Raw genomic sequence first — 14,776 nt, 5'->3', positions numbered from 1 at the left:
AAATTGTTAGAAGTTATGGTTTAAAATTATTTTTAATACAAAAATTCACCTGTTAGGAAGGAAGAAGGAAAAAAAAATGGCTGATTCCGGGCATTTTCGACCATGAGGAATCCATTGGTGCGACTCCCAAATTGCTATCTTGTAAGGTGTGAATTTCTATAGATGTAACACACACACACACTCACAAACTCAGCTTTACAACATGTACTGATACTGATATTATAAAGAATTAAATGGCAAAGACGACCTCGGCGGAATTTGAACTCAGAACGTAAAGGCAGACGGAATAGCGCTCAGCATTTCGCCCGGCGTGCTAACGTTTCTGCCAGCTCGCTGCCGCGTGTATGTAAATATATACATGCATAAGACGGTACTCCAGCATGGCCGCAGTTAAATGACTGAAACAAGTAAAAAAAAAATAAAAGAATATATATATGTGCACACATATATATACCTATATATGTGTATGTATGCATACACACAGATACATACACATATATGAAATTTTATAAAACAGATCCTTTATCTCCCCTACTCCTCGCCCCCAAACTTTTTCACTGAATCCATTTTGGGAGAAACGCAACCTTAATAATCTCAAATACGCACGTCTGCTAACTTAGTTTCTCTATGAATTTTCTGAACTGTGGTCTGTTTATGTCCTCAGTGCTCCCATTTGACATCACACAGTTAAGCTGACATTCCGCAGTTTAAACTATTTGCTCAGACGTAACATTAATCTGATGGCTTACTCCCTACCTTCACCAATCGCAAAAGCACCGCTTTCTTTCTCCTTTTCTGTTTAATCTACTTGGAAAGTTCGTCTGTACGCGGTGTCATTGAATGCTCAGATCGATGTTTGATCATTCTGCACTTGATTTTACGAAGTAAGCAGTTTGATTCCCGTAAACTTAAACAAACTCAGCACTAAATCGTCGACGTGTATGTATGTATGTGCGTGCGCGCGCGTACATAAATGTATGTGTGTATGTATGTATGCATGTATGTTCACTGATACTTATGGAAGAGGCCCCCTGTTGTATATTCCTTGTTAGTTTCAGTATGTTAGAATATACAAATGCTTCAATTATGTTTGTCTTTTCTAATTACTAAGTTATTTAAACGGCGATCAGATTCTTTATCAACGTAATTAAAAATAAACTGTACTAAATACACAATTACACGCGTATAGAAAAACCGGGGACACCCCTACTCCAGATTATAGAAGGCTTCATTCGTCTACAGCTTAATTTTCGGATTCATTATCACTAAGTGATTAATGAATTCTACCACCACTATCAATTCCACCAGTTTCTAAATAGAATATCACTCGATTACAGGTAGAACAGTCTACTACAGGTAAGTCTTAACAGCGTGTTGAATTAGGGCGTATAGACACAAAATATTTGCAGCGTCGACCATGCGAAAGATGTAATGACATGGATACGTGAATACTAGAAGGGAAACTGGAAAAGGGCCAACCCAAGAATACCTGTTGCTGGACTTTCCAAAATGACTCCCACTTACAATAATCATGAGAACCAGTTGGATAAGAGTGAAGATAGAACTGTAGTAGATCGACTGGATTGTTGAAATGTCAACATGCAGTTTTTACTGTCCTAAAAAAAGTGAAAGTAAATTGTTCTTAAAAAACGAAAGTATGTGATAGAAACTGGAAGTGATGACAGAGGCATGTCAAAATTTCATAAAACATGCCTGATGGGCTGCTTTTGTGGGTCAAGGCAACTTCTATACTCATGAAGTTGTCAACCATTCACTCAATCGGTTTCGCCTTCATTAACATAATAAATACTAGTTGTCTGGAGTGAAATGGGTGGGGTCAGAAGAGACTCGGTAAATATCTGATAATGAAGAGAATAAAAGGTGATATAAAACGACAATGGTTCGAGTACAGACAGAAAGACAACAATCATAGCCAAAAATATATACATTAGTACACTGGGCAAAAAAAAAAAAAAAAAAAAAACACAGAAAAGTGGACAGTAAAGAGGAAAGGATGCCTAGACATGTCAGTATTGGTGAATTTCGGAAAGAACAGAATTTTTGAAAGATGCACCAATGTCAGTATTTATTCTCTGCTTCAATGAGTCTGAGCGTGAAAAAAATGTTTCCAAAAGTAACGGACTGAATAATAAAAATTTTTTTTTATAAGCATGGCCACGAGTGGCAGAGGTATTGAATTCAAAAAGATGGGTAAATTTGTTATTGGAGACATGGTGGATAATCTTTTGGGTTTCTAGCAAGTCAGCTTCTAGACGTCAACGCTGTAGTATGTCCATGCCCAGAAAAGCAAAACATTCAAGATATGCTAGACGGTTGGCGTAAAGTATTCTTCTGGTTGCAGAGATACCTTACTGCATTTAGTTACAGCCTTTAATGATGTAAGTTCAAATCCCTCGCTGTCAACTTTACTTTTCATCTTTCTGGGGTCGATAAATTAAAGCGTTAATCAAGAACTAATGTGGATTGTATCGAGCTTACTCACGCAAAATTTATGGTCTTGTCTCAACGACAGAAATAAATTATAAAATCTAGACAGCTCTTGATAGAACAATATGCAAATCTCTCGAGAATCGAGAACGCAATTTGGTCTCGATGCTCGGTTGATTGCAATGGCGTAGAGTGAGGTGTGCAATGTATGCGGACCATATATGATGGCCACTCTTCGTACGTGTGTTTACTATAAGCAAAGGTATGTTACATTTCAAGAAGAGGGCAACCAATTTGGCCACCACACAGGGTAGCGAAAAGCCATACTACGTCACTTGCAGATTAATACTGGGTAATTTCACTGATGTCTCTAGGAATCCACAACTAAACTATTACACATCTCACCTTTCCCTGACACCTAGTTAAAGAAAAAAGAATTTAGTAAGAAAGATTGTACCGTTATAATTGTATAATCTGACGAGCCACTTGCATTCCAATTTTGATATATTGCCTATTAAAATCAATTCTCACATCTTACACTTCTGGTCTCTTTTAAGCGGTCTGGTCGTTAAATCGTAGTTGGTGAAGGTGAAAATGACCCTACTAATAATGCTTCTATATTCTTTATTACCCGGACAAATTTGGTTAAAACCCAGGGCTAGTCGCCTAATCTACTGAGACCCATTTCTCGTTACTGAGCTAACGCGGTTTCTAATTCAAGCGTTCTACACCCTTAAAAATGTTTGAATGTCACACAGTTTTATCTCACTCTGTCAGTTCGTGCATTTGGAGCAAAATAAGAAATTGGTTCACTTAGACGATCGTTTGAGTTGTTTTCTTGATTCCTGTTCTGAGATTAAATCAGTTCATTTCACCAATTCTAGTGAGAAAAGTATAAACTTCACCCACTTCTCATTTCGAGACCTTGTAATTTGACGAAAACAAAAAAGAAAAGAAAAATCCATTTTGAAACAAAATGCAACTGGAGTGATTTGGTGCAAAATAGCGTATGTGTTTGCGATAAAGAAATGTTGTGTGTGTGTGTGTGTGAGAGAGAGACAGAGAGGAGGGGGTATGTGTATGTGCGTCTCGCAAACAATCTTTTTTGTTTTTATCTCGTTTTTGTATTTGTGTGCATTTATTTTTTTTGTCTATTTAATCCAAGCTGAAAGTTGTTTTATCAGCGAGCAGACAAGATAAACAATATCCCCTTAACTCAGACTCTCAATCGTCACTGCCGCCTTCCCCAACCACCACCACCAATATCATCATCGACATCACTACTACCATGACCTACACCTGTACAACAAACAACCACCACCGTCACCGTCACCGCCATAGTCATCGTCCCATCTATCGACACTAGAACACCCATAGCATCATCATCATTATCACCAACATCCTCATCACCACTAATAACAGCAGCAACACAATCGCTACGATCGGTACTTCAGAAATGAAATACCCTACTTAAGGTCATGTGGACGGGTACGTTAAAGAAAATAAAACTTTGAGCCGGACGTATTTACCGAGAGTGTGAGAATTAAATTATATTAGCATCAGTGCGCGCGCGCGATGTGTATGTGTGTGGTTGGCTGGGTGCGCACGTGTGTAAATATGTGTATATGTATGTGTGTGTGTATATATATATATATATATATACACACACACACATATACAGCAGAGTAGTAGTGGTGGTGTAAGGACGGGATAAAGTAAGCATGTCTTTCCATGTTGGCGAGTGCGTACTGGGGAGGGGTAGACAGGTGGTTTGAAGAACGGGGTTAACAGTGTTATAAAAGCAAGAAAAGAGGCCGTACAACTTACATTTGGTTTCACGAGGAAAACTGTATGTCGCGTCTGTTGCTTGATAATAACAAACACTAGTTCGTGACCAGCTTACTAAAAGCATTTCTTACAATGACCCAGTCATCTGTAGTTATGCAGGGCCGGCTTGCTGGGAACCTGTTCGGTGTGCTTGCTTATAAAGACTCGAAGATAAAGAGCTAAAGCGAATGTTTGCTCCTACTAACTCCATAAAACATACATATATACACCACATTCACACAAGATTCTTTTCCCCTTCAAACGTGACAAAGTTCTGTAACATATGTGTGAATTGAAAGTCTCAGTGAGATAACAAACGAAAGGAGTTTTAAATTGTGCGGAGTAAGGCCAATATTAAACAACCACAGAGAATCTATGTGACTTACATTTAACTATTATGATCGGTAGTCATTAATTTTAACACTTCCTTCAATGATGACAATAATTCTGAAACATATATATTGTTTAAAACACCTGCCCCTGTTTGAGCGATTACCTTCAAAACGAAACAATCTCATTCAAGTGGTTTAGGATACCGTTCTCCACTACTTCATACTCCGATGTGTAACCCTTACAAATTGAAATTTAAATGAATATATTTTTCCCCTAATTTTTTCCCTCAACTGTTGGAATATTTTCGAAGTTACCTAGAATTTTATTTATTGGTAAGGGGGTGAAAAATGTAAAGAAAGAGAAATGGATTTTAAAAATATTTAAGTATTCTTATATTAATATGTATTTTTAACAGATTTTTTTTGTCCAATCTCTAAACAAAGGTATAGAGGAAAAAATACTCAATATATATATATATATATATATATATAGAGAGAGAGAGAGACATGTACACAAATGCAGTTTCAGAGCCACACACACACGCACACACACGCACGCACGCACATACACACACACACACTGTCATATTTTTATGATCATGCAAGATGAATATTTCAGAAATTTGAATTGATATTCAAAAGAAATATTAATTATAAATAAACGATGGCTTTCAATAATTTTCAGTTTTTCGATCTTGTTGAAGAATATATATACCCTAAATAATTCGGTACTTCGTCAGATCAATACACCTCTGTCATGTATCAATGTAGAATAATATATGCACATATATAAAGACCTTAAGAATGCTATTTCTACGAACCCTAATATTATTAGTCATCATATTGAACGTTTGCTCAAGGCGTAGATATTTCTTTCGTTGGCGTAGCAGACGTTTTATGCCAATTGCCAAATTTCCGTGTACATCAAAAGATATGCAATGGGTACGACATCCTTTCAACTGTTCTATGTATTTTGTATGTGGACACGGCGTACCTCATCAAATGCCACCTTGTCCCATGGACAGAGTCTGGTCGAACAAAGTGACAAACTGCGTTCCAGTTGGTTCCAGGTGGGATGACTGCAAGACAGTCGGAAGAATGGAAATGAATTCCACAGGAATTAACGACAAAAGACCAGTTGTGACCGGTAAAACTACAGTTACACACCTCGGTACATCCCCGTCTTCTAGGTTTTCATTTCTGCTCACTTCAGAGGCATCGACAACTGAAGTAACAACACATGCATCAAAATCCATTAAGGGCCAACCAAACGTTACTCCTACATCGAAGCAATGGAAATATTCTACATCTGGAAAACAACAGTGGAAAGAAAGGCAAACATCTGTGCAAGACAATCTTTCAACTCAAATCCCTATTGGTAAGAATTCCTGTTGTTTCATCTCTTATTTTTCAAAATTATTTCGTGACGTTTTTGTTAATAAGTTAGAAGAAGCAATTCTGCAAGCCGGTTTCTATTCTTCGTTGAAACCGCCTCTTTTCACATACCTTGTTGAGGTACTTGGAGAAGGTTTGAATGTTATAACATCCCATTTCTTTAATTATTTCAAATCTATCTATCTATCTATCTATCTATCTATCTATCTATCTATCTATCTGTCTGTCTGTCCGCCTGTCTAACTATCTATCTATCTATCTATCTGTCTGTCTATCTGTTTGTCTGTCTGTCTGTCTGTCCGCCTGTCTATCTATCTATCTATATGTCTGTCTGTTTGTCTATCTATGTATCTATCTAGCTATCTGTCTGTCTGTATATCTCTCTTTCTATCTATCTGAGCAAAAAATAAAATAAAATAAACAAAAACGAATGTTCTGCTGATTGAGGCAACCTGTTTGGTCAGTTTAGTGAGGAAGGCAGCACAAATCAAAGTTGTACATTCCAAAAACCTCACAGATAATCAACTTGTTATTGTTTCTTCTCTATTTTCCAGCTGAATGTGGTGTTGCGACTACACATATGATAGTCGGAGGTATCCCGTCAAAAGAAGGCAAATGGCCTTGGATGGTTTCGTTACGGCTGACATGGGCCAAACGCCATGTGTGTGGAGGAACATTAATTCATCCACGTTGGGTGATCACCGCAGCACATTGTGTTTTTGGGTAAGAAATTATCATTGCATTTTGGTGAACCCCATTGCCAAACCACTGAAAAAATAGATAAATAAATATAAAGGACTGGAAGTACAATCAAGGGCTTTAGGTGGGTAACCCACTGTTCTGAATTCAAATATCACCAAGATGGACTTTTCCTTGTATATTTGTCTAAACTGAAGAATGCCTTTATGTTTAAAAAAGATAAATCTTAGCCATTTCATAGAGATCTATAAAATGAATACTGGGATCAAAACAGGGTTGGATTAAGATCCATAGAAGACCTAAGCACTTAAAAGAATTTCGGTGCTCCTTTCATCATCTTCATCATCATCATTATCATTATCATTTAACATCTGCCTTCCATGCTGCCATGAGTGGAATGGTTTGACAAGAGCCGGCCAGGCAGAAGCCTGCACCAAACTTCTGTTACTGTTTTGGCAGGATTTTTACAGCTGGATGCCCTTCCTAACACCAACCACTCAGCAGAGTGGACTTAGTGCTTTTTACGTGGCACAAGCATAGCCGAGGTTAGTTTTGGCAAGGTTTTTACAGTTTAATTGTGTAATTTTATATACTTTGGATCCAGGACCTCATTGTCTTTTGTCAAGAGTTTCATCTCCAGCCGTTTGCTATGTCAGTCAACACACACACTGACACACCATTCCGCTGTGGTGGCTGTAAAGACAGGAAGATTAGCTTTTGTAGAATATTAGTTATTGAAATCTAGTCTTTCTGGAATGTTGCTGAATAAAGACTAACATTTGTACAGTGTTAGTAAAGAAAAGTAGTGTTTGTAGCCTGTTTATGCATTTATATTTCAGGAATCAGTTTGAGAAGGAAAGTGACTGGAGAGCTATCTTGGGAGAATTCCAGCTTGGAGTCAACACTGGAAAGGAAATGCATCGGAAAATAGATCTTATCTTACGGGTATATAAATGATTTCTCTTCTTTATTCTTTATTTTGTTAGTAAATCATCATCATTTAGCATCCATTGTCCTTGCTGGCATGGGTTGGGTAGCTTGACCAGGGCTGGAAAGCTGCACTAGATTCCAGTCTGATTTGGCATGGTTTCTACATTTTGTCTATCTTTACATTCTGAGTTCAAATTCTGCTGAAGTCTACTTTACCTTTCATCCTTTTGGGATCAATATAATAGACTTCTTCCTCCCCTAAAATTGCTGGCCCTGTGCCAAAATTAGAAAGAACTAATATCAGTTCATTTCTCTTGAGATAAGCCACGTTTGTACCATCAGAGTCGATTACCATTATTGGAACACAAATACCTATCAAGGTAGAATAACATCCCTTTTTAATGGGAACTCTCAAACTCATGATCTGGTTGCTAATATTAGTTGACTGCTGGTCTAATTTGGCCATAACACTGTTTTGGGGGTAGGGTTTCTGTCCATCCATCCATCTATCCATTTTCTTTACCTATTATTCCTGAGAAGATTGTTGAGGTAAGCTCGTCAAGAACCTCTTTCATAAGGTTTTATCAGAAATAACCATCATTACACTTTCCTGCTAGATTTCCAAGCTTGACCAATTGAGACAATGGATGTTACCCAACCATCTCATTCTTAGTCAGACCCTAGATCTTTTGCTAGTTGGTTTGGCTTTTAGAATCCATCTTGCAGTTCTTTCCGACAACATTCTAATCACATGTCCATAGTGCTGAAGCTGTGACCATCTCAAACTGGAAAGACTCCTTGATCTCCAAATTATGCACCCTGTCGAGTAATGGTACTTGAGAGATCGTTCAGAGGAATCCCATTTTGGTAGAGTGTATTCATGATGTTGTTCTTTCGATCGTTACCCAAGCATTACTGTACCAGCTCCTGCAATTCTAGCACCCACTTCAGCCACCAGTTTGCCATCATTCATGAGAATGGCCTCGTGGTACTTAAGCTTTTCCATTTGTCTCAATGATAATGCAAAGTCTATTCGCTTTGTGTTTGTTTTTCTATAGCAAATGTATTAAAAGGTAAGCACATGATATACACTTTCTTGCTCTTCTGCTTTATTTTATTTCATTTCTTTTTTGTTATTTGTGTTTTAATTCTACCAAAAAAACAGCTTCATTAAATATTTTGATTCATTTCACACAAATATTTCTGTTTTTTTTGGCTTTTCTACTGTCTTCTTCACCCAATTTAATTATATTTCTTTCTTTCCCCTCAATTAGTATGTGTCCCCTTTCTCTCTCTCTCTCTCACCCTATCTCCCTCTCTTTCTGTCCCTCTATTATTCCTTATACATTGATCTTATTCTGATTTGATTGATCACAATCTGTTGCTAGTACATTGTTGTGATGGTAAAACAATGTATTTGTCAAGACCACCACCACCACCACCACCACTACTACTACTGCTACTACTACGACTACTACTACTACTACCACCACCAATACTACTACTACTGCATATTCTTTTCTGTCAATTTCAGCACCCCAATTTTATAAATGGGGGTAATTATCCAAATGACATTGCTTTAATGCGTTTGGATCATCCTGCTGATGTTGCTGGTTTTTACGTTAGACAAGCTTGCATCCCAGACAAGAATGCTGGCTTTCGTCCTGGCGATGAATGTTGGACAATGGGCTGGGGTGAGACAAAAGGTAAGATCTATTTTACCAGTTGTTTATAATGATGATGTTGGTACAAAGATTCAGAAACTAAAATGGATCCTTTATATTCAGGTTCAAACCTCACTGAGTTTTATTTTACATTTTAGTTCTTAAAAAGGGTTGAAAATTAGCATTAGTGATGTATTTTAGGGAGTAACTTCTATTCATCTTCTCCACCCACTATTCCTGTGGAAATTATAGGGATAGCCTTTAGGCACTTCCTCTATAGGGTCCTATCAGAAGATGTTGCTTTCTGTAGAGGAGGAAGAGGCTTATATTATGGTGTTGATGCTTTACTTAGGGGACATTTGCAGTAACACAGAGTGGAGTTAGCTTCAACAAATTAGCTGACTCAATTAGTCTTCTTGTTTAATTAAATGCTTAATTAACTCACAACACAGACTGCTTGTATGATGGTGATGCTTTCTTACTGCTATCACTCAATATCAACTCACTAACACGCATAAATGTATGCATGCATTGTGGGCTTCTTTCAGTTTCCATCTCCCAAATCCATTCACAGGGCTTTAGTCAAATTTTAAATTCTCAGTCTTCTAGTTTAATATTGTCATTACACTTGCTAGACATGTATTACCACTCCTTCTAATGCAAAATGCCATTGAGAATTGCAACCTCAGTTTTCCTACGAGTCAAAGAGGGAGACTGTGTGATCAGTCTTACTGCTAGAAATAGCAGCTAAGCATTCCTTAAATCACATCCTGTTGTTTTGAAAATAAAATGGCACATTGGATAGTGTAGTCTTAGATATACAAGTGATGGGATGATTACAACTGGAACACCTTCCATTATAGGAATTCTTGACTTGGGGGTAAACAACTTTACTAGGGTATATATATATATATATATATATATATACTGCTAAATGGATAGAACTGTTAAGTGTTCCCATTATAAATTCAGTATAAATTAAAGCCTGTCTACATGTATTTTATCATCAGTGTAGTGTTGTTTCTATGGCTAAGGTATTTAACATTGAAATATCCAGGCTGTGTAACCGTAAATAGGTACCTCTTAACCACTATAGATATTGACAGCAATGTGTAAGTGACAAATGTTTCATTATCTTGTAGTGATAAGTTCAAACAGCCAATTCCCAAGAAAGCGGAGGTGGGGTGCTAGGCTCTGCTTGGTCGGCTAGCTCTAGATCAGTGTTTAATGTTGCTCATCTGCTTATTATTGTTTCATTAATATAATTATCATCCTCTGTCTAATAGATTATGGAGACCAGAGCATTCTGCAAGAACTGCAAGTTCATGTCAGAAGTAATTCAGAGTGTTCTATCCGGTGGGGTCGACGACGAATCCTCAATTCACATATTTGTGTTGGAAATGGTGATAACGGAGCATGTAATGTAAGTATATTGGGGATTTGTTTTCATTTCTATTTATAAACCACCTCTCTCAAATGCACCGGTGGCTCACTTCTGCTACCTAGGGGACCAGAATTGTAGTGATGAATGCAGAGTGTAATAGGATGGAGGAAATTCAGAGAGCTTTTCCCTCCGTTAGCTACGAACAGTTTCTCTCTCCGCAGGAAAGGAAGATGGTATCATGCATGTATATGGACAGCAATTCTACATGGGAGTGAGACGTGGCCCCCCACACCAAATATTTAGCAGAATGTTACCTGAAAGAAATGGAATGGTTACATAACAATATGGACTTACAGAATGCTATCGTTTAAGTTATGGATTCATATTTGGAATAAACCATTCTATTGAAATACAAGGAATGACGTTTTGAACTTTCCATTAAGTTTATGTTTACTCTGTGTGTGTGTGTGCACCCGTGTGTGCAACACTATATGCTTTATAAAGTACATCTAGAATATTTATAAGTATATCTATTTGCCTACCTTTGTATTTTTATATCTGCATGTCAACCAGTCTTTTATTCTTTTTATATGTGTCTGTTTGTCTACCCATTTAACTATCTGTTCATTATTTCCAGGGAGATTCCGGTGGACCATTAGTTTGTGTACGTAATGGCTATTACTATCTTGTTGGTATTACATCTTGGGGAGTGAGTGGATGTCGAACGTCTGGATATCCCAGTGTCTATACGCGTGTTGCCTTCTATTCTGACTGGATTCACCAAAAATTCTCCAACTACACAAACATTGAAGCTAAGGATGAACCTTTTCACCAATAAATTTACTTCATTGAACCGAACACTGCTGAACATGGATGAAGTCTCTCGTTTTATGAAGTGCAAGTTCTCATCACTGTATCTCTGATGTAAAATCATCAAAAGAAAACCCCCCAAAAATATATAATTAAAGAGGAGGAAATGAAGAATGGCAAGAAAATGTTTCAAGCAGTAAATATTGATTTCTGTAGATTTCTTGTCATTTAAAACCTGAAATGATATAACATGAAGACATGAGAATTATATTATTTCTGTGATAACACTGAAGACTGTTAGCACTGCTGTGCACTATTTATGCCTCACAACAAAATCATTTGCAGCTCTACAAAAATATTGGTAGTCATCTCTTTGGTCGATTTTTATTCTTTCCCCTCCTGGGAACAATCAAAGCACATGGCCAGTAAGAAGCTTCAGAGTTGTGAGAATAATGAAAATTATGGAGTTTATACTTCCAAAATTTATTAAATTCCACATGTCGAACAACCCAGATTTAGAAACACAGACTTGATCTCACTGAGAGCTAAACCATGGCATGATAATAAACATTCCAGTTTTTAATACAAGTGTTTTGGTTTAAATAAGCTAAGGCTAATTAACATTTTGTATTATATCATCATCATTGTTGTTGTTTTAATGTCTACTTTTCCATGTTTGCTTTGGTCAGATGAATTTCTTTGAGTCAGATCTTCTACAACCAAATACTTTTCATAATACCAACCTTTTTTCTCTTAGTCTGGATATTTTTCATGAAAAATTGCAAGCAAAACGATACCTTTTGATGGTGACATTTGTTTACAACTTGTATGTGACATGGACGTCTTTCAGTTTCTGGCTCTGTTTGGCCCAGGGCTATAATAATTTTATATAAAGTATCTCCAGACTACAATGACAATATTTTTGAATCAACATTACAATCCCTGTGGAAAGACTAAGATTCAAGATTTCTTGAAAAGATTTGATTGTCTCAAGTCTATACAGTAAATTGATGCTGAGGAAAGTTTACTACGTCACATATATATCATCATCATCATCATTTACTGTCCATTTTTACATGCTTGCATGGATGACATAAAATTTGCTGAGGCAGATTTTCTATAGTTGGACGCCCTTCCTGTCATCAACCGTGGCCTATTTCCAGGCAAAGTAATATTTCGCCCCTTGGCTAGACGTGTTTTTGGCAAAAGAAACAAACAGCATTACTTCTTTAACAGCAATGCTCATTTAAAACCATTATGTGATGTCATAACAAAGATACACACATGCGCGCGGGCACACACATGATGCACTTCTTCCAGTTTCTTTCAATAAATCAACTCACAAGGGTTTGGTTGACCTGAAGCTATTGTAGAAGACATTTGCCCAAGGTACAATGCAGTGGGACTGAACCCGAGACTACATGGTTGGGAAGTGAGGTTCTTACCTACACAGCTATGCCTGTGCCTAATTTTTTTTCCTTTTATTTGGGTGAGTGGACTGATTGGCAAGCAGGTATATTGTTGATATACACCTAATAAATGTGAAACCGCAATTGACTGATTGGCAAATCAATTAGCACAAGTGCACACTTTTCAAGAAGGTATCATAATAAAGATATTAATGTGTATTTGTTGTTCATTTACTGCAGAGTGTTTTCAGTTATCTGAGAGTTTGTCTTGGCTGTAAGGAAGTGGAGTAACTGACATAGTTTAAGGCTATTTGGTGAGGTTGACTGTTGGAACTAGAAAAAAAAATACATCAAAACCATAATGTGAAAGAGCTGGTGATGGGAATGGTATCCAACTATAAAAGACACAAGAATGACATTGCCCCAAACATCATGACACACAAAAAGGATTTGGCTTTCTGTTTGTGTCAGAGGACATAGAACTGCAATGAGTGGAAAGACCCATCAACCCCAAGGCAGCAGAAGAACAAAAAACAAAACAAAACATTAAATCATCATTTAAGGTCCACTTTTCCACACATGAATCAGATTGAATTTGTTGGGGTCCATTTTCTATGGTTAGATGTTCTTCCTGTTGCCAACTCCCACACATTTCCAAGCAGGGCAATATTTTCCATGGTCAGATACATCTTTCAAAGGAAAGCTGGAAACAACACCAATTGTATGATGGTGATACTTGTTTACAACCATCATGTGATGTCAAGACAAGGGGACACATGGACACAGCGGGTCCCTTTCAGTTTCTGTCAACCAAATCCACTTACAAAGCTTTGGTCTGTCTGGAGCTAATTGTAGGAGATACTTGCCCAAGGTGCTGCACTGTGGGATTGAACCCAAAACCATGTGGTTGGGAAGCAAACTTCTCAATCATACAACCATGCCTAATAATAATAATAATAATGAGAGAGAGATAAACACAAAGCAATGGTTTGAGGCTCAAGAATGCTTTATTCTTGCTTTGTCAATATTTATATATCTTGAAAATCTTCTTTTGATGATCTTTGAAAACAAACTTCTTCAACACAAACAAACAAATCAGTTGCTTTCTTTAAAAAATAGCAGTTTTTTTAAAAATTAGTATTTTTTAAACCACTCCAAAGTTGGACACATAAAAAAAAGGTACCAATGACAGAGTTCAAACCCCAGTATAATATTTCTTTTCAAGCTATTGTAATTTTTGCTTAGGATTCTTACTAGTTATACTGCTAGAGTAAAGCATACCTTAATCTGTAGCAGAGCAGCCATATTTTGTATATTTAAAAAACAAAAATACCTTTCTAACCCTGTTATAAATTGGCATTATAAATCTATTTAACCTCTGGTGAACCTATGAGGAAATCTCTACTTGGTCGCTTGACATGCAAGAAGCAGTAGTTAAATCTCTCATTATTGACTTAAAAAATAAAAAGCCCTAATGTTGGATAAGATATATCCCTGGTTAGTTAAATGCTTTTGATTGTAGATCTACTTTACCAAGATAGACTTAGGCTTAACCCTTTTGTTACCACATTTCTATTGAGGTAGGTTGGTATCAAATGGGTTAAATAACAATTGATTCCTATTGGTTATTCTCCAAAATGCCACATAAACCCACCGTTGAAGATAATGCTCTAGCAATCTTGAAAGACAATCGATCAGTAAAGTAGAGAATTTCTGCCTAGGAATATGTCTCTTTAATAAACTTCCTCACCCACTTCACTCAATGTTTCGGAACAATAACACTGAAAATATACAATTATGGGATTTTTTTTATCAAATAAAATTCATACCATTTTTAAGGGAAGACAACAACAACCAACAATATGGATAAATAACAAA

At 36.9% G+C, this 14,776-nt stretch overlaps 1 protein-coding gene across 1 annotated transcript; it reads left to right on the top strand.

Moving 5' to 3' along the window:
• The first annotated feature begins 6 nt into the window (after window positions 1-6).
• Window positions 7-13,117, top strand: LOC106870435 (serine protease 30). The gene is made up of 6 exons (XM_014916514.2): window positions 7-5,985; window positions 6,557-6,725; window positions 7,541-7,646; window positions 9,166-9,337; window positions 10,582-10,718; window positions 11,317-13,117. Exons 1-6 carry the CDS (start codon window positions 5,412-5,414, stop codon window positions 11,515-11,517), a joined length of 1,359 nt encoding a protein of 452 aa, XP_014772000.1. The 5' UTR covers window positions 7-5,411; the 3' UTR covers window positions 11,518-13,117.
• Window positions 13,118-14,776: the final 1,659 nt, after the last annotated feature.

Source organism: Octopus bimaculoides, chromosome 12 (assembly GCF_001194135.2).
Source record: "Octopus bimaculoides isolate UCB-OBI-ISO-001 chromosome 12, ASM119413v2, whole genome shotgun sequence".
Lineage (NCBI taxonomy): Eukaryota > Metazoa > Mollusca > Cephalopoda > Octopoda > Octopodidae > Octopus > Octopus bimaculoides.
The sequence above is the reverse complement of the archived record's forward strand: the minus strand, read 5'-3'. Positions and strand labels throughout refer to the sequence as shown.